Here is a 20,407-nt window from a genome sequence, read left to right as displayed (position 1 = left end):
GCTTCTATCTACTTCGGCAAGCACGAGGGGAACGAGATATCCCTTTTTACATTTCATTCTTGTAATCTTCTCTACTGGGGTAACCCCGAACAGCCAAATCCTTCTTTATTTCTTTTTCGGTGAATTTCAATAGTACACCACGGAGGGCAACTTTCAGTTTCTTTTCAATTGAAAAGTGTGGAATTCTTCGTCTTCTTCTTTTAGGATTTTATTCAGTGCCCTGTAATCATATTCGCTCTTGGGTTCAATTTGTAACCCTTTGGGCAACTACTTGAATTTTTTGTATTTTACCTGTTTTTGCATAATTTTCTTGTTGACGTATGTTAGAGTGTTACTCCATCCGAACAAATTACGAGAGAGCCAACCAACATTATATCATCCCACCACCACGACGCTGTAAGCGTCAAGCGGGGTAGGAGGTCATCGAGAAGAAGAATAAGAATAGATCTTCAATGATCTTGAGTGTATGACTGACGTCTAATCTAAAACAACAGTCCTTCGATTACGATTCCGCTCTGAGAGAGAAATCCTAGAGATTATATTGAGCTATAAAATTCTAAACTGTGTATTAGTGAATCCTCTGCGTATTACAAAACCTAGAACTCCAAAAGGTTAAGGGCTCCAGTGCACGCTTCACTACGCAACGAGGTAAACACTAATTCTGAAAATCTTTTGTGTACACGTTATACAAAACGAGAAAAATATCAATTGAGGTAAGTTGAATTTCAACTCAATTTACGAGGCTAGAGATGTTTTATTCAGTTCAGTGAATGGAAATGATTTATTCCATATTCATTGCTGAAATAGAGAATTCCTGTTTAAAGGATATAAACAGTCCAAGACATTAAACCCGCCACTTACGAGGATTCGGGAGTCTCGGGCAGCCAGCATCGACTGCGACATCCACCTGGGCGTCGACTTAGGAATCGACTTCGGCATCTCGGGCGTCTCGGAATTCGACAGATTTTAAAAAGCAAGACAGTTCAGGATTCTAAACTCTTAGGAACAGGCGAATATGAAATTTATGAACACAATTTCTGGTGTAACCTAGGTACTTTATTCGAATTTTGCACAATCGTATTTGTCTATTATATGCTCTTTCTTCTGCGGCAGAGGGAACGCCGACATGCCCTAATGAGTGCACGTATTGTTCAGCGTCCATCTGGATATTTATTAGCATAATTCATAATGCGGAGATAGTTAAACTTGTCGGTATTCCTATCTTGAATTTCTACAATGTAATTTTTGTTGATCAAGCTCGAAATGCCGCCCTTGAATTTTGGCGACGACTGTGTAATGATCCAATACTGTAAGTATATTCGACGAACGAATTTCATTGGAAAATAAAAAAAAAAGGTTCTTTCATATGACTTGAGGGAGAACGACCCGGGAAAACCTATTTTTACGTATCTATCTAAATCGAGCAATATTGGTGCAGGAAATGCCCTTCGGTCTATATTATTTGAATCGAACCATGGAACGAGATCGCGATGTGCTCATCTAATTTCTCGTCTATGCATCTCAGCATAAAACATATGTCATTTTTCGGTGGAAGATTCAATCTCGAAATAAAATCTATTGAATTGAGAAATCGGTAGATATGTCTCAGCTTTCGGTATTTCGGAAGAGCAGTCTTGAAATCGGTAGAAATACTGCTTGAATGAAAGCCGACCCGGATACTCGAAAAAGAAACCTCTTGAGGGGCCGCCTCGGTGGACGTCTCGGTAGACGCCAGTGGAGCCTGACTGGTAGCCGGGAGTTCCAGACTGCGTGGCTGGCTTCCAGATGCTAGACAGAATGCCTCCTGAGTGGCCGCCATTAGAACGACCTGAAATAGAGAAGTTTTTGAACGAAGCAGCCGACGGCTAGTACTGGGTTATGAAAGTGGCTTTGATAATTGAGATTAACGGTCTTGTAATTTGAGAATTGAAAATATTCAAGGCAAAGGGAAGTATTTTCTCGTAGTTGTGCCAGACCAAGAAATCGAGAAGTTTTACCATACTTGAAGAAGGATTTCCAGTCAACCCATCAATTTTTGTAAAAAATACTTGTCTTTGAGACCAAAGAATACTAGTTATGGGGAGTTATAGACGTTTCTCTGTGTACCAGCTAGTGTGTAGAAATAAATACGTTGTCAAAGATACCTTAAAGAATTGCAATATTTTTGAAATTGAAGGAACTAGCGCTCTACAGCGGTCACTGCCTGAGATGGTCTTCGCCGACTCTTTTGGCCAATGCTGGGACTAATATGACTACTTTGAAGCGTCACGGAGGATAGAAGTCCCCGACAGTAGCAGAAGGATATCTAGAAGAATCGGTACAGAAGTTTTGGATTGTTTCAGCGAACACATAGGGAAAATTGTAATGATAAACTCATGTGTAATTCAAAAAAACAAGTGTCAAATGCATGCAAAAATGTTTTCCCGAATGGTTCGCAATCAATATCATCTGCTCAGAACATATAAGATATATTTTAGATTTATTGTTAAGAACCGCAATATATAAATATTGTAAAAATATTTCCAGATTACTCATAACTCGGCAATTGTCGAAAAATATGAAATTGTCAATTGTTCAACATGATAAAATAAAATAATTGCCAGCCGATATTATTTATCTAGACTTTTCTCGTGCTTTTGACCGTGTGCCTCATAAACAAATTGGAGCATCTTGGTATTCGTGGTCGTCTTTTTTCGTGGATCGAAGCGATTCTCTCAGATCGGACTTTTCAAGTTCGTGTTGGGGATACTCTGTCTTCTCCTAGATCTGTTTTGAGAGGAATTCCTCAGGGATTATAATTGGGCCCCATGTTGTTTTTTATATTCAAATCAAACTATCCGTCTCATGTTGGCTCACACTGTTCACAATTTGGAGATGGTATTACATTTATATTTTTCTCTTGGATTGTAGGTGAACTTGGTCTCATCTTGGGGTTAAATAATAAACACTTATAATTTTTCAGGATTGGGACGTAGTCGCCATTTATAGAACCAATTTATCAATCTGTCCATATATAGTTGTAAAGCCTTTATGCAGTTAGCTTCGGTTTTACCATGAGATATTAAAATGGTGTCATCGCTATATAATAAGAGGTACTTTTCCTTGTTGTTGTTTTTAATTATGTCGCAGCAGAAAATATTGTAGAGCAGAGGGGAAAGTGGAGAGCCTTGTGGTGTACCCTGTTCTGGTGATAATGAGATGGATGTTGTCTCATTGATTTTTACAAGCATATTTCTGTCTTCCAAAAAGCTTTTCACTATTCTTATCAAGTAAGATGGAGTGTTCAAATTCCTTTGGAGCCAGTGAAATTATTTTCTAACAATACCCTGAAATAATTTTAGAATATCGTCTTGAAAACAAGAATGTCCCGATTTTATTTTTTCTATTGGCTGAATAGGCGTTTTTGGTTACACTCATTGGCTGCATCTATAATTTCTTAATTATTTTTTAATGATTCGCATAGACCAGTGTTGTCTATAGGGGTATTAATGAAATGCAATTTTACTCAGTTTTAATTCGTTATGTAACGATGTAATGATTCCAACTATGACGTTTGGCAAAATTCTTTGACTTATTTAAAAAAAAATGGATATTTTCGGCAACCGTCCGGGAAGTGCTCACTTCCCGGACTCTTTTTCTCTGAGAAAGTAGCATTTCCCGGCCTAGTCCGGAAAGTACGTACTTCCCGGACTAGGCCGGAAAAGAATCATAGAATCCATAGCAACCGAGATAACGGCTGACAGTTCATATGAAATTAGTTGTCAAAAATTTGCATGTTTTTTGATCGCAATCGCAATAAAATATGGAAAGTAGCAGCGATAGTGTTATTTTACATGGTTGCCGAAAAAATATTGTACGCAACACGCCCGAAAATGGTTTTTTTGGACTCACAGACTTCCAGGACTCGCTTACGCTCGTCCTGGAATTTTGTCTATTCGTCCAAAAAAACCCTATTTTCCGGACTTGTTACGTAAATTACTAATTTTGCGATCAAATCTATTTCCCCATTCATTTTTTATATCAGTAATGATACCCTGAGTTTTAAAGAAAATAATTTCGCATCCTAAAGACCTTCATACCACTAAAAAAAATGTTTGATGGAATACGAAAAGGACTGGGTGGGATTAACCAACAAATTTTTCACTACATTTTATCAATGTTATTACTAGTCTGAGTAACCATGTAGAATAGGCCTATAACCTCGAGGTTCTCTTATTTGCTACGTCAAAATAGCAGCTACGTAGCCAGAGCGAAAAATAAATCAAGTATTTTATAGAACTTATAGAAATATTTCACCATTTTCTGCAATCGGTCGGGACAGTTATGATAATAGACCTATATCTTTGAATATTTATTCTGATAATGATTACTGAATACGAAAATTTTATGAGTTATCGAGGATTGACTTAAAAGGAAATAACACAATTTTTAACTGAGTAGAGTAGTCTTTTGGCCAGTTGCACCATTCCAAAAATAAACACCGTTTACGTAATCAATTTTTAGTACTAACCATTTTTCATAATTTCTACCGATTGCACCGTTGGATAGTAATTGATTTTTAGCTAAACAGGAGATATGTTTGGCACCATTGCAAAATCTCGACGGTAATCTAAGAGAAATCAGGAATTTCAGAGTTTTAGCATAATGTTCTCTGCTCTTGTGGTGACAAAATTAACATAAATTATTATCATAAATTGTCATTGAATGATAATTCAAGATCTGAATTTGAATCGATATTTCAATTTTGAAATTCTTCACAAAACCAAACACAGAAACACGCAATGTGACACAATCAGATTATGTCCATAGAGAAATAATGTTTATGGTTATATAATAAGTCATTTGTTTCGACGTTTTGACTTGGTAGAACCATAGACCAAATATCAAATTGAAATTAGGTATATGAGCAGAACCCTGTGTAAAACTAATCGGGAAGATAAACGTCCAAATTTTCCTGTTTAGTGTAATCATTTTAGTCATTTAAAAGATGATGCAAGATGAATTTTCAAAATTAAAAATCAGTATTTAGGCAAACGGTGCAACTGACCATTATGACTTTTGGAAAACATAGAAACTAAAAATCGATATGTGGCTAACTAAATTGATTGACATATCATGAAATGGCATTAATTTTTCGTTATTGAAAATTATATTGGTTTATAGATTCTCAATCATCCCATAAAAAACAATTAATTATAATTCATGAAATGTCGACTTTTAGTTTCATTTTAAGGTAACTGAAAGTCATAGACTACTAAATTCAGTTAGAAATTGCATTTTTTCCTTAGTTCAAGTTTTTCATCGATAACTCTTAAAGTTTTCATTTTAGGTATAATTCTTTTTAATTTAACACAGTTCCATTGCAAAGATACCACATGGGCTAAATGAACGTATAATTTTTTGGCTTTCTCCAAGTGACTTTGGATATACTATATCACGTTCTACATTCAAAATCGAAACGATGAGTCATCCGAAGTGCACTCTGGTTGCACTTCAGCTCTTGTAATCGATAGCAAAGGATGCTTCCTTGTATTCTACGATATAAGGCTCGATCAATCAATTAATCTTTATTAATCCCTTGAGACATAATGTAATGTATAGGATATATCAACATGAGAATAATTACAATCAAAGAAAAAGCATATTATCATAAAAATTAAACTGAAATAATTCAAGCAATATAAGAAACAAAAAAAAATCAATTTATGAACATCTAAACCCGTTATGTACCTAGAATGTGTCGAATGTGTATAACTTTCATTCAAGACAGATCGACATCTTCAATTGTTCCTTATTTTTTTTAGGAAAACTTCGAAGAAATACTACAAATAGATCGTTCACTGTATAGTATATCCAAAGTCACTTGGAGGAAGCCAGAATTTTTCGATTATTCTAGGGTTGTCCAAGTTTCCAGAAATTCCTTTGGGACCAGTGAATTTATTGCCTTACAATAGTTTAGAATAAACCCCGGTATTTAGCAGATCGCGATATCCACTTCAAAGTGACATCTGGCCAAACGTTTGTATGGACTAGTTTAAGATGACTGTGGATATACTATACCTACATATATTTTGGATATTGCTGACATGTGTATATATATGTAAATAAATAAATAAAAAACTAACTAAATGAGCCAACGAAAAATTCCTTAGTGCTATAAAAGCATACATCAATTAACATTAACCTGATCCTCCTCTTGAATGTTCTAAAAATTTCAATTTGCTCGGGAAATGATTGAATACCTGAATACGAACAAAAGTGGGTGATGTTTCATATTTATTTGTATGGTGTCGTGGGATGCATATAATACCATTATGTCTAGTCTAGTAGTGATGAAATTCAGAGCATTTCATGAATTTATGAAATTTAGATTTCACAGGCATAAGACAGTTCAAAATATACAAGGTAAAGACAAAATTACCTGAGTGTTGGTCTACACGACTCTTGAGGTTTTGAGCCGAAAATCAGACGAATGATTTTTTTGTGTGATGAAAGCACAACTACTTCCAGAGGACGCACCTCACAACACGACGCCATAGCTGAGGTGATAATCCACCATACCATAATAAATACCGATTTGGCGCATCAACTGGAAGTGAGTGTTTGAGACAATGTATGGCGTAAAAAGATTGATTCAACTTCTTAGATATATGGTCGATATGAAAGAGCCTTCTGGAATATTTGTCAACGTGTAGTCCAAGAAGTCTGATGCATTCAACAGACTTCAGACTGTCATCTTGTGTGTTAAGAATAAATGGCACAATTGAACACGAATCACGAATACTAAATGTAAGGACTTTAGTTTTATTTACATTCACAATAAGTGAATTTATGCGACACCAGTCTTGGAAAGTAGTAGTAACACTTTGTCTTCAATTCATCCAGACTATCAGCTTTAACAGCCAATGAAGTATCATCCACAAACAAAATTACTATACACCCAACAAGACACTCTGGCAAGGTGTGAAAGAATAATATAAAAATTAGTGGTCCGAGGACGGATTCCTGGGAGACGCCTGATTTAAGAAAAATCCAAGAAACTCAGTGCGGAAAAGGCACTATCTACATGAGTTAGAAACTAGTATTTTGTGCAACAAGTGGGGAAAGTTCAACGTTTCTCGCGAGTGTGGCACGCGCCTGAAAGGCGAGTGCCGCAAACACACAAGCGAGAAAAAGGCTTTCTCCACATTTTGCAGACTATACTTTTTTTTTTTTAGAAACGACTCAAAAGCTCAATTTCATGGGTCTACCAAGCGAGGTGTGGGCAAAGTGCCGTGGGGAATAATATTTCCCACAGTATGAACAATACATAGTTTTGAAATTGAGTAAGCTACGAAGAATACGCTACTTTCCTCAGCAGTTGTAGGAAAAATATTTTTCCTACTAGCGTAAATGAAACACTTTCATGGAGTTTTCATCTTGATACCGGACTGACGTTATAAATTATATTTTCCTACAACTGCTATGAAAAGTAGCGTATTCTTCATAACTTATTCAACTTCAGAACAATATATTGCTCATACCGTGGGCAATATTATTTCTCACGGCATTTTGCCCACACCTCGCTTGGTAGACCAATGAAATTCGGCTTTTGAGTCGTTTCTATGGAAACGCAATAAATTAGCACATACTGTAAATGAAGGCCATTACTTGAATTTTTTGAAATTTGTGCAGTTGTAGGAAAAGTATAGTGTGCAACATATGGAGAAAGTCCTTTTCTCGTTCGTGTGTTTGCGGCAATCGCCTTTCAGGCTCGTGCCACAAACTTCCACACTCGCGAGAAAAGTTGAACTTTCCCACTTGTTACACAATATACTATTTTGTGCGCTCAGCCGCATAGAGAAACGTTTGAATTTTTGCGTTTTAATATTTGCGTGAGGAAAAAACTTTCCAAATGCATATGCGTGCGGAAAGTGAATAGCAGGGCTTTTTTCCGCACTAATTTGGAAAGTACCTACTACTTTCCAAACGTCAATGCTTGTGGAAAGTAATACTTACGAAACGCTAGTAGGAAAATATATTTTAATAGTGCCACTGGCATGAATGCATATCTTATGATAGGCAGGTCATTCCGTTTGAAAAAAGCACTTTTTATTATTTTAGCATGTCTCGTTGAAGCTTGTGATTTTGAATAACCCTGATTGATTATTGCACGTAAATGATGCACGGGATATTGGTAATCCATCAAGGAATTTCAGCTTTCTAGGATTCCACGTACCAAAGTGATAATTTTTCAATTGAGGATATGTTTTGAAAAGTAAAAGAAGTAACTCAACCTATTACTCGAAAACCCTTCGGAATAGGGTAAAAATTTAATACATAAATAATCAAGAGGCTAAGCTAAACCAAAAGAAGTAATAATATATAGGGTGTTCTATTCGAAACATTGAAGTTGTAAGTTTGATATAAGCGGCAACACCGCAACTCTGAAAATATTTTTAGATCGATAGATCATTGGTTCCTACCAAAGAAACCAAATTTTCAATAAAATTGTACTTTCCTTTCTCCGCAAAAGTATAGAATACCATCGACCGTGGCCTACCCTGTATATTGAGAGAAGAGGAATATTTTCTGACATTCTCGGACACATTGACAAGATCTACCATATAGTTTCCTCCTGATTACAAGATTTTTTGAATAATTTTCTTCAACCAATTTACTCTATTCTGCTTATCCTTCCAAGCGTAAACACCATAACTCTCGAACGGAAAGAAGTAGAAACTCGAAATTTTCAGGGTAGGTTTGGATCTTGATAATTTGAAATGATGCTTTTAGATGTTGAATAACAATTTCAAGCTTCATGCAAAATTTCATGTTCATCGCGTCACTAGAACCACAGAAAATTCCAGACGGCTGTCGAAAAAAATCAGCTATGACCACAAAACCTATGGAGTTGAGATTTTGGGTGTAGATATAAGAATAATAAATTCAAGTTTCATGTGAAATTTCTTAGCGATATTGATATTGTCGTCATAAGATTGAATTTAAAAAAAAACTTATTTTTTAGTGATAAAAGATCTGACCGAGTATAGAATTGAAAGAATAATTATAAAAATACTCACCCATCTTCCCAGATAATATCGAATTCCAACCATTGGTTTTTTTGAAACAAGGTAAACTTTCCACAGAACTACTAGAACTAACGTTTGTTCCATTTTTTGATTTATTTTTGTGCTTAGTGTATTTTATTTCTCGTTGTCTATGCTGTTTATTTGTCGGAGTGCTTGATATTCTTTTATTGGAAGAACTTTTGATAATAGCGTTTTCGTTCGATTTATCAACTACAGGGTTTATCTTTTTTACTTCATCTGTAACAAACTTCTTAGATGAAAAATACTGTACGGAATTTGATCGAGGTAGAGTTTGTATGTTACAATTTGATGTTTCGCTCAGTGATTTCATTAGTTTTTGGGATGATTTTTTATCTTCGAGTTCAGTCAAGGATTTGATGACTTTTTCCTTCTTATTCTTATTTTTTGCAATCTTAGAATCCCTCTCTAAAATATTATCAACAGAACTTTGTAAGGACGTACTGTTGCCAATTCTTGAGCCTGATTTTGTACCATGGTTCCTAGAAGTTGAACACCTACATGATTTCTCCCTATTCAAACTTTTGACAGAATAGGATTTTTCGCTGGTCACTTGAATTTCACCTTTACATCTTTTATTTTGATAATGATTGGTCTGGTGAAAAAGGATTTCATTATCTTGGTTATGATTTTGAGGTAAATCCGAATCATTCAATGAATGATGAGAATGATTTTTTTTCTCTATTCGTAAGTGGTCCAGAGATTTACTATGTCTAGAAGGAATTCCCTGTGTCTTCAATGTGAAATCGCAAATATCTGTGACCAACAAATTTTTTTTCAAATGCTTCTTTTCCTTCCTTCCTGCTGATTCATATGAACAACCTTTCATTATTGGAACTGAAAATGTTGCAATGAAATGAAATGGCATAAAATATTCATGATTATTACGTACCCATTTCACTTCCTGTTAGCAACCCGGAATGACGCTTATTTTCTTGTAACTCTTCAGTGAAATCTTGATATTGATCTTCGAATATTATTGGCAATGTTGTATAGTCTCCGTCTAAGTCCATAGAGTGAACAGGAAGAGATGGTAGAGTTTGCATATATTTCGATCTACAATTTTAAAATAACTATATTGAGGAATGAAAGCAAGGTATTTCTTTGAAAATGAAGACTTATTTTTGTGTATAGGTTGAACTATAGTCAAAGGAAAAATTAAATTTACTTCTAGATGTTATAAATTATCATCATTCACTTGTTAGCTGAATTATTTTTGTGGTAACTCACCTTCTACTTATTTCGGCGATTAATAGATACTTCTGATAATTCGTATCAAAACTTCCGATGGCAGACTTTCTGGGATTGTAAATCAGAAAAAAAAACTCTGAAAATCTTCTTATGCGCATACTGTGATGCTTTTTACTCAATTTCTGTTGAATGGCGGTCTTGCAAGAATAATGTAATAAAAAATAATTCCATAGTTTAATATTTTCGGCACATAATTCGGTTAGGGGTGAACTATCTCTAAAAGGAACATTTCGTTTCGGAGTCTGAAAATAAAAGTCAATGTAGTTTAACAAAGAAAAAGATTTGAAGAAACTCACTTTTTTCAAATTATATAAGTCGTACATTGAATTCGGTTTTTCTGTTGTGGCTTCCTCTCTCTGGACCAGTAAAATTCTATACTCTTTTATTGTAGCTTTCAAATTATTGCTGGCATCTATCAAAAGATTATAAGCCTCCAACTGTATTTGTGAATAATCATTTACTCTCGTATAAACTTTATTACTATTCAAAGGAAGGACGGGATCAGTTAGTACAGAGCATTGCATTGGACGAGTTCTTGTCCATGACTTAGTCGATTTAGGCGTGCTTGAAATTAGTAATTGTGGGTATCAAGAAAACTAACGGGATGTACGTTGATCAACTTACCAGCTCTTCACGTATCTCATTAGGCCTTTCCTGAAATTTGAAAAGAAAGAATTGTAGTTGTAGTTGTTGAAATATATTAAATTTTATTTTGAGTACATGTAATGTCATGTGTTTATGTTCATGTTGAACACCCATGTTGGGTAAACATACATTCAATTTTCAAAAAAATCAATATTAAAATCACCACACACGAAGAGGACATTAGCTGAATTAATGCAATAATTCAAAACAAGTGAAATTCTGTCCAGAAACCCTCAATACTACCAGAACAAGGCCGATAAACATTAACAATGGCTATGCGAACTTCACTAGCCGTCACTAAGATTCCACTAATTTCACATTCCATTTCCTCAGAAAAACGTGATATACTCAAGCTCTTCACAGATAGACCTGATTTTTTTTAACTCACGATATCTCGGAAATCTGACGTTTCTGAGAAAATAAATGAAAAACACCCCCTTCACCACCTGCACCGATTTTAAACCAGCCTAATCTCGAGCCTAATATATCCTCGAAAATTCAACTCCAAAATCCTATATCTATATATCAATGTTATCTATTGATGCAATAATATACCGGGTGTGGCATTTGAAATAAGGAAATAGTAGTTTATTTCCGGTATAACCGGAAGTTGTAGAAATCTGAAAATATTATAGGGAGAAAGATCATAATAATAGTTCATTCATGCCAATACATACCAAAAATGCTTAAATACGTCAAATTACAAATAAAAAAAAAAAAAAATTGAAAAATATCGTTCCTGAAAATCAAATAGGGCATTGCCGTGAATCACTCTGTATTTCGTCGTGTGCAAATAAATATTATTATTATTATTTTATATATAAACATGGTGTTCCAAATTAAGTCGGCACCATTGCCAACTTCGTTATTAATTATTATGGATGCTACGATGTCGGGTAAATGGGCAAACTGGTATCATTTTTAGTGGCCTTCTCGATTCCGAAAACGATAAAAAAATTGACAGTCGCGTTGTTAAAGTATTTCATAAAATGATATTTTTTTCAATGGAACACCCTATATTTTGGATATTATGGAAAATGATCGTCCAAACACCCGTTTTTTGTACTTATACGAATGGCAATATTTCGTTACTAATAGCAAAATAAGACAGTAAAAAGAAAAAATTGCGCTGGGATGTGAACTCGTGAAACCCGTGATCATAATGTCGCACCACTCAATTGACACCACGAAGCTATTTGGTATTAATATACAAAACGATAATTCCCATCTTAAAGTCATTTCGCTAACCGCATTCTTTTTGTGAATCAATAGTGTCAATAGAAGGGCCCAAATATGTGTTAAACAAGAAGGCGGTGTTTTCGAACATTTACTCGATATTTTATAGCGCTTTATCGAATCCGTTTGTTATAAATGTTTCCTATTAATATAACTGTCTTATTTCCACCTTTACGAAAAAAAAGTCAAATGAGCTTTGTTGTTGAGAATGTTATTACGAATCGAAATGCATGAAAAATATAAGGTGTTCCATTGAAAAAAATATCATTTTATGAAATATTATGACAACGCGACCGTCAATTTTTTTTTTGTTTTCGGCGTCGAGCAATCCACTAAAAATGCTACCAGTTTGCCCCCTTACTAAAAAAAAAAAAAACCGTCTATCTCCAGGAGATGTTCACCTGCTTTTCGTTTTATCTGTAGTGCTAGGATTTTTTCAATATTGTCCAAGGACCTTGGTCAACCTAAAGATAGCAATTGAGGAAGAAATAGCTCAAATAACTCCCACAATTCTTTAGAAAGTCATACGAAACTCCTACGAAAGATCAATATTTGTAGTTCACGCCGAAGAGTTTATTTGAATGATGTTATTTTACAATATCTAACAACCACAAATATATAAGCTTTTAGGCAAATAATCTTTTTCAATATCTCTTACTTTTGTTTCGAGAATCCTATGAAATATGAGTTTCCACGCACTCAGTGGTGAAACCTATAGTGAAGGCGTAGTGTTCAATTGAGCGATTAAAACATTGTGCTTCGCAGTGAATAGTCATATCAATATCTAGAGGAAAAATAATCTTTTCTTAATAATACAGTTTTTCGAATGAACATTTTTCAAATATCTCACGATTCTTTTAACAACCGGTATAACAATATTTTTTGCATTTACTCACTTCAATGAAGGTTGATGTAAGGCTGTCAATGTTGCATGAATGGTCAATGATATCGCAGATAAGTGAAAATAGTCGAATAACACTGGCAAGTGGTAATGTAGGCCGTCAATTGGTGAGAAATTCAGTGTTAGCACTCGCGAAGACACCATACTCATGGTAGTAGGTGATGAATCGCTGAAGCATAATTCCACCAACAAAGAAAACTCGACCTTTTCCAGTGACTCCTTCAAGTGATTCCCGTCAACCAGTATATGACATCTAAACATAATGACATCTTTCAGAGTAACTTCTTCGTTTCGATATAATATTTGGAATGGTCTACTTGCACCATAATTTCCAACAATAACTCCAGATCCTACGCTAGCTGCTGTATCCTGTGTTAAAATCTCGATTTCGGTAGTGAATTTCGTTGCTACTTTCAGTGAGGTACGCACCTGATACATTCTGGAAAAAAATGTAATACTTCAATTTGAACAATATTCGAAACTAATAACAATCGTTGTTTTGACAATAAATTTTAACCAGGCGTTTATTTTGAACAGGTTCTAAATGAACTTCTTAACACTTCATACATCTGGACTCAAACAGGTAAGTATCGTTGAAAAAATAAATTACATAATAGATATATGATGAAAATATATACTTAAAGATGTGTTTACTTTAATTATAATTAGAAAAATTGGTGAATGTCTGAAATTAATTACATCTAATAGCATAGCATAATTTTGATGACTAATTAAAAAACTAAAAATGACTAGAATGTTTTATCTGCTTGAAAAATCAACCTATTTTGATATTTTTAATTTAAATTAAATGAATGATTGAAAATAAAGAATAAAAATGAAAGAAATAAATGATTAATAGTTTCAAAATCCATTTTAGAGTTGATATTGTTGAATAAGTCCCTATGGAATTTTTTTTCTATTTCACTTATATGTATAATCATCATAATTAAAATTGTCTTATTCCATTGAATTCAATTATTTGAATTTGAAATCAATGTGAGTTGAAAAATTACATTAAAAATCAAACGTTAAATAACACACTTACCCCCTCTGAAACAAATCGACATTGTAAAATTTATGAAGTTCCACAGAGAATTCAATCGACGATTGGAGTTCACACATAATATTTCTTCAATGAAGGACGTAGTTGCCTACATTTCTAAAATGAAAAATTAAATTTTGAAGGTTCGAATTAGCTACTCATAATTAAGAGTTCAGGACAGATGAAATGAAGAATTGGGAACATGGTTCACAAATCAAGTGCATCACTAGATCATAATATCATCAGAATGGTCAATAATCATCTTCATTATGTTATACGTAGCGCTAATTTTGATTTCCTGCTTCTTTGAAAACCTCAAACACAGGTCCTAAAAATGTTCTGAGAAAGGAAGGATAAAATAATAATAATAACTGTTCTTTATTGGCCATCTTTCAACCTGGTTAAAATATTATTAAATATTAATTCCACAATGTTCATGGTAGATTTATGCAACGATCCCAAGAATATGTAACTAAAGGCCAATTGCACCATACAAAAAATAAACATCTTTCCATAATCAGTATTTAGTATTAATCAAAGTTTATAATTTATACCGATTGCATCGTTTGAAAATTATCGATGTTTAGCTAAACAGGAAATATGTTTGGCAACATTACAAAAAAAATCAGGAATTTCAATTTTCTAGTATGATGTTCTCTGCTCTTGTGGTGACAAAGTTAACATAAATTATTATTATAAATTATCATGAAATGATAATTCACAATCTGAATCTGAATCTATATTTCAATTTTGAAATTCCTCACAAAACCAAAAAAAAAAGTCATATGTTTCGACGTTTGGAGTTAAGCAGAACCATCGATCTGATATCAAATTGATATTAGGTCTATGCCCAGAACCCTGTTTAAAACTAATCGGGAAGATAAACGTAAGTTTCCTGTTTAGTGTAATCGGTGATAAGGCCACATTAAACGTCATTTGAAAGATGGTGCAAGAGAAATCATAAAGTAATCAATGTTTAAATTTTTAACCGATGTTTAGGCAAACGGTGCAACTGGCCATAAGAATTAAGATCTCTACCTAAGAAATCTGTGGTGTTTATGTACTCTCTTGTTAGTTCTTCTTGAAGTGCAATTGCTCGAACTACTTTCTTTTTGTTCTATACTTGGATGTTTGACAATGATCAGGGCCGTCGGTAGGGTGTAGGCGGAAAAATTCAAAGGCGGCATTTCAAGCTTCATCAACAAGGATTACATGTGTATAAATTCAAACTACCAAATGAGATTCAATTCAGTCAGCAACAACGGGAAGGAATACCGACAAATTTAATTAACACCAAAAACTATCAAAGGTGCCGCATAATACTCATAAATATCCAGATTTGGTGTGGTCCCCTCATAGTGCTGTTTACGAGTTATTGACGCTACAAAACACTCATCAGGCTTATCGGCGTCCGCTTGACGTTGCCGAATTTTATTGCCACTTGGGGTTCTGAATTATTTTCTTTTCAATTCTCTAATGAGAATGTTGATTCGTCAAAATGAAATGCAAAATATAAGAAAAAATTCCATTTCATCATATGCATATGATCCTCCTTAATAAATATAAGAAGTTTTATTATTTCATAACACATTCCATTATTTTAAAATATTCTTCATTTTTTTATATGAAATTATCTAGTGTTGGGCGTGGGCGCATTCAAATCAAATAATGGTTCATCATTCGATTGTTTTACTCGATAAGCTTAAACAAAAAAAAATTTCAAGCTTTTTCTAAAATCCAAACTGAGCTAGGAACCTGAAACTGTAGGGGTCACTTTAGAGGGGTGGCAAATAATGGAGGGCAGCATTATCTACTTTTTCTGGAAAGGATTACTGGAAGAATGAATCAAATAATTTTTTTTTCATTTAAACGAATTTCACTTACGATTTTTTTTTACAAATCTACTAATCTTAAACAACTTTGCATCGTGAATATCTGTAACATCTATTCGAATTTAAAATAATTGTTCATTCGCATCATCTGGTTGTTTAATCATATCAAAGAAAAACATCGAGCGTTATTGTATGTAGTCAATACTCAGCAAAAGGATCTGACCTGAATTCAATTCATATATTTTGTCATTTATTCATTAGAATTCAGTTGAAACGTTTATTGTTTATTGCATTTCACTTGTCCTAAGTCATCTATTGAATCTTCGAAAAAAAATTCACCAAACCAACATCCACCCATATGTCGCATATGTACTTGTTTTTTTGATTAAGAACTATGTTCTTTGTTAAAAGTTGATCAACTTTCTAGTCACAGTTCTAAGTTCTTAAGAACGATGTATAAACGACCTCCTTGATTTGTTAGTGCATCCGGATTCTCATTCGACGATCTACGCGCACAATTTGGTTGATTTTGGTCACTATTTCCGGAGTTGAAACAGTGACAGGGCGACCTGGGCGTTGATCATCTTCAGTGCTCTCTCACTGAAGCGTTTGCACCACTCAAAAACACGAGCACGAGATAGAGAATTGTCCCCATAGGCCTCTTGCAACAATTTATTGCTCTTAGTCGGAGATTTTTTCAATTTAACGAGAAATTTGTGTCGGTACGTTGCTCCTGTTTTTTGTCAAACATGGTTTTCGGCACGAGAAAAAAACACGTTCTTTTCAAACCGCTACTGCACAAATACAATAATAGTGATCAGAACGTGTTTTGGTACGTGCATAGACAAGATATCTAGATACCCAACGCACTACTCGTTTTTTCTCCACCGCTCTACGGCGCCCTCTAGGCGCACAGTCTCGCTATTTAATAGCCAGACATCGTAAGTACTCTTCCACTATTTCACCTTTCATTTCGTTATCGATATAAATGTTGGGCCGAAATTTCAGGATCAGATAGAACTCGACATCCCTAATGCAGTTACAGGGATGCGATGAGCGGAAAAGTTGTTCCCCATCGAATTAGAAATTGACTGGTTCAAGTGATTTTCCTCATTTTTATTTTAAAGCCGGAAAATTTGATGGTAAGTTTTCGTTCTACCACACTGTATATATTGATAGGTGAAGCTTTCGTGAAACCCACTTCTTTTTCACGCCACCTGGATCACTTTGCGAATCACTGATCAAGAGTTACGAACATGGTAATAGTGGGTTATTTCCATAAGAATAATCCTACATACATGCATCATGCATATTAAAATAGGATAGATATTTTCAAATATTGACCTCCATTGTTACTTCAACGGTAAAATAAAAGAATGAAAACTGATAGGTATTATAACAATTTCATTCACAATCAATCAATTATGGACAAATTTATTCGAAAATTGTTGAGTAACTGATAACAATTCAAATTAATATTCAGTTGTAGCAATCTATTCAATATACAGTTAATTCCTCAAGAATTATGTATTTGAAGTTTTTCACTCATCAACTGGCCATTAACAGTGTTGTGCCTGAGGTTAAAAGGACAGGGCTCTTATGACTCTCATAACCCTCGACTTTGTGAATGTTTCACTGAGTGGATGTATACAAAGTATGAGAATACTACGTGTATTTTTCGTTTTAATATTTACAATAACCGATTTTCTCATCTTACTTTAAATTTTTTTCGTCATGTTTTCCCGAATATAAATGAATCTAATACAAAACAATTTGTCCCAGAAATTATAGCACAAAAAATCCATCTGATAAAAAATATATTTTTCAAAAAGGTACAACATAAAATTCAAAATTAAATGGTGCCATGATAACCCTGGTATTTTCTCCGCAAGGTCAATACTTCAATGTTCTAATGAATTCTAGTTTTTTTCGAATTCAAATACCGCAGCGTAATAAATAGGTACTCATTCTACACATTCTACAATGCTCATTTCGAACTAATTTCCTTCCCTCCCTTCCAAAATCATTTCTCTGAATCAACTACCAACACGTGCTACTCCGATCAATATTCAAGAAGTGGACCGCAGATTTTTAAAAGAGAAATTTCGATGCAGTAGCTGATTTTTGGATCAAACTTCATATTACACTACTGTGTAATATATTTCCAGAGATTCTGGAAAGTAGGTACATACATATTTCTTCAAAATGAAATAATTTTTTCAAAAGTAAACAGAAAGCCTTTTCCAAAAATCAAACTCAGTAAATAAAGAGTAGGTAACCTCATAACCCTTGAATTAAGATGTAACATGCTATGTATGATTCATTTCAGACTCAGCTCGATCAAAAAAGAGTAGGCTTCAATATTAACACTCAGTCTAAAAATATACTGACCTTTTAGTATTCGATATCCTTTGGTTGAATGACCGAAATTCAATTACATTCGTTGATGCACAGGATTATATGGGTCAACGTTCTCATTTTTCCCGATTCATAAATAAATATATGTTTTGATTATACTAATTCCAATAAAAGTATTTAGGCACTCGTTTCTTATCAAAAGAATATAATTTCAGCGAAGGAACGAAGGTGAGAAACTCTGCCAGGAAACCAATATTTCACTCTGCCCTATTTAGCTTACAGATGTTTCGCTAACTGCAACTAGTGCTCTCAGCAGGAATAATCCAAGCAATCCTACCCTCCTGATATATGTACATGAAATGTCGCGATATCGAATACCTACTTCACTCGTCTGTTTCTTATGTCTAACTTTTTGTTTACAAGTTGAAAAGCCGTCACTTGAAAACTCAGACAAAATGAAAGGTAGGTTCCAGATCCTAGATCGGCTTTGGAACAAAACGAAAGTTATTTTTATTAGAGAAACGAGGATACACTTTTGTCTACAAATAAACTTTGGATTTCAAGTGTTCTCGTATCAGGTGACGTAAAGAACTCTACAAGTTAATTCAAAATTAAATATAATACTTATATTACTGACAGTATTCCAATAACATCCCCATTTTTCCAGGAATGAAGCTGCTCTGGTTCATTATCTTCAGAAATCAGCGTTTGGTGTATTTCTGAATGTTATTTTTACCTCAGTTAGGACAGAATGTTTCGAATGAATGCAGTATCATTAAAAATATTTAAACTCGATCATATTATAGGTATATGGATTTGAAGTGGTAAGAAACAAGAAATTGAATTTTCGAAAAATAATTTCTGCAAATCGAAATCTCTGTGTTCAAATCCTGCAGGCAAATAATAAATTCCAAATTTATACTTTCATGAATAAAGGTATTACGTTATAAGAAGCATATTACACATTTCTGTATTCTTTCTTCTTATAATTTACAATTAAAAAGCTCAAAAATTCTAAGCAGTATAAAATTTTCCATTAATTTTTCTCACTTACAAAGAATCTAATGAGGAAACGGTAAATTTTATACTATGGTTTATTATTGTCTTTTATTGCTCAGATTATCTCATTTCGCAAACTCAAAAACAAACGCTTACGAAGGTGGGCACTGATACTTTCTGGTTACCAATACGATATACAGGTAGTGAAATCGAAACAAAATAAGGCAGATATTTTATCTCGTCTTCCCCAACAGGTAGACGAGCAATTAATAGAAGATGTAGAATTATACTATGTTGAATATTTTGAAAATAATTAATATTTTCGTATTGATTTAAAGAAAATTGCTGGGTTCAAGGAAAAAGATATAATTCTGAAAGAAGTGATGGAATATGTGGAAAAGGGTTGGAATAAATATACAATATCTGAAAAACGGTTACAAGATTATTATAGAATTAGAAATGATTTAACCATTGAGTTAAATTGCTTAAGGTGGAACCATCGTATAATTATTCCTTGGATCTTAAGACGAGAAATATTGAAGAGTTTTCATTCCTCCCATATGGGTGTCATAAAAATGAAATCTCTAACTCGTTCATACTTTTGGTGGCCTGGTTTAGATCGCGAGATTGAGGAAATTTGTAGAACATGCGAAAATTGTTTTCTGAATAAAAAGAGTCCAGACAAGGTAATTCTGTCTAGCTGGCCCTGGCCTTCCAATCCATGGAGCAGAGTTCATTTAGATTTTATGGGTCCTTTTCTCAGCACACCATTTTTGATTATTTTAGATGCTCACAGCAAATGGATTGAGGCATTTCAAAAGAATTTGATTAATTCAAGCTTCAATATTGAAATCATCATGTTTCGCTCGTTATGGTTTGCCAGATCATATTGTTACGGACAACGGAATGTCTTTATGTTCAGAGAAGTTTGAAGATTTTTGGAGGTAGAATAATATAGTGCATACAACTAGTACGCCTTTCCATCCTTCGTCAAACGGAGCTGCAGAAAATGCAGTCAAAACTGTAAAAACCACTATAAAAATTGCCCTAGGTC

At 34.0% G+C, this 20,407-nt stretch overlaps 1 protein-coding gene across 1 annotated transcript in view; it reads right to left on the bottom strand.

The window, feature by feature from the left end:
- Positions 1-18,812, bottom strand: part of LOC123674067 (protein FAM135A) — a 51,074-nt gene extending 32,262 nt beyond the window's left edge. Inside the window, exons 1-8 of the mRNA XM_045608914.1 lie at positions 18,388-18,812; positions 14,168-14,281; positions 13,118-13,561; positions 10,965-10,994; positions 10,637-10,904; positions 10,320-10,582; positions 9,982-10,145; positions 9,063-9,926 (exon numbers count right to left, since the gene is read on the bottom strand). Of these exons, the coding sequence (XP_045464870.1) occupies positions 9,063-9,926; positions 9,982-10,145; positions 10,320-10,582; positions 10,637-10,904; positions 10,965-10,994; positions 13,118-13,561; positions 14,168-14,244 (2,110 nt within the window). The 5' untranslated portion in view covers positions 14,245-14,281; positions 18,388-18,812. The remainder of the gene's footprint in view (positions 1-9,062; positions 9,927-9,981; positions 10,146-10,319; positions 10,583-10,636; positions 10,905-10,964; positions 10,995-13,117; positions 13,562-14,167; positions 14,282-18,387) is intronic.
- Positions 18,813-20,407: the final 1,595 nt, after the last annotated feature.

The sequence above is a fragment of the Harmonia axyridis genome, chromosome 2 (genome assembly GCF_914767665.1).
Source record: "Harmonia axyridis chromosome 2, icHarAxyr1.1, whole genome shotgun sequence".
Taxonomy (NCBI): domain Eukaryota; kingdom Metazoa; phylum Arthropoda; class Insecta; order Coleoptera; family Coccinellidae; genus Harmonia; species Harmonia axyridis.
This window is presented reverse-complemented; position numbering and strand designations above follow the sequence as displayed.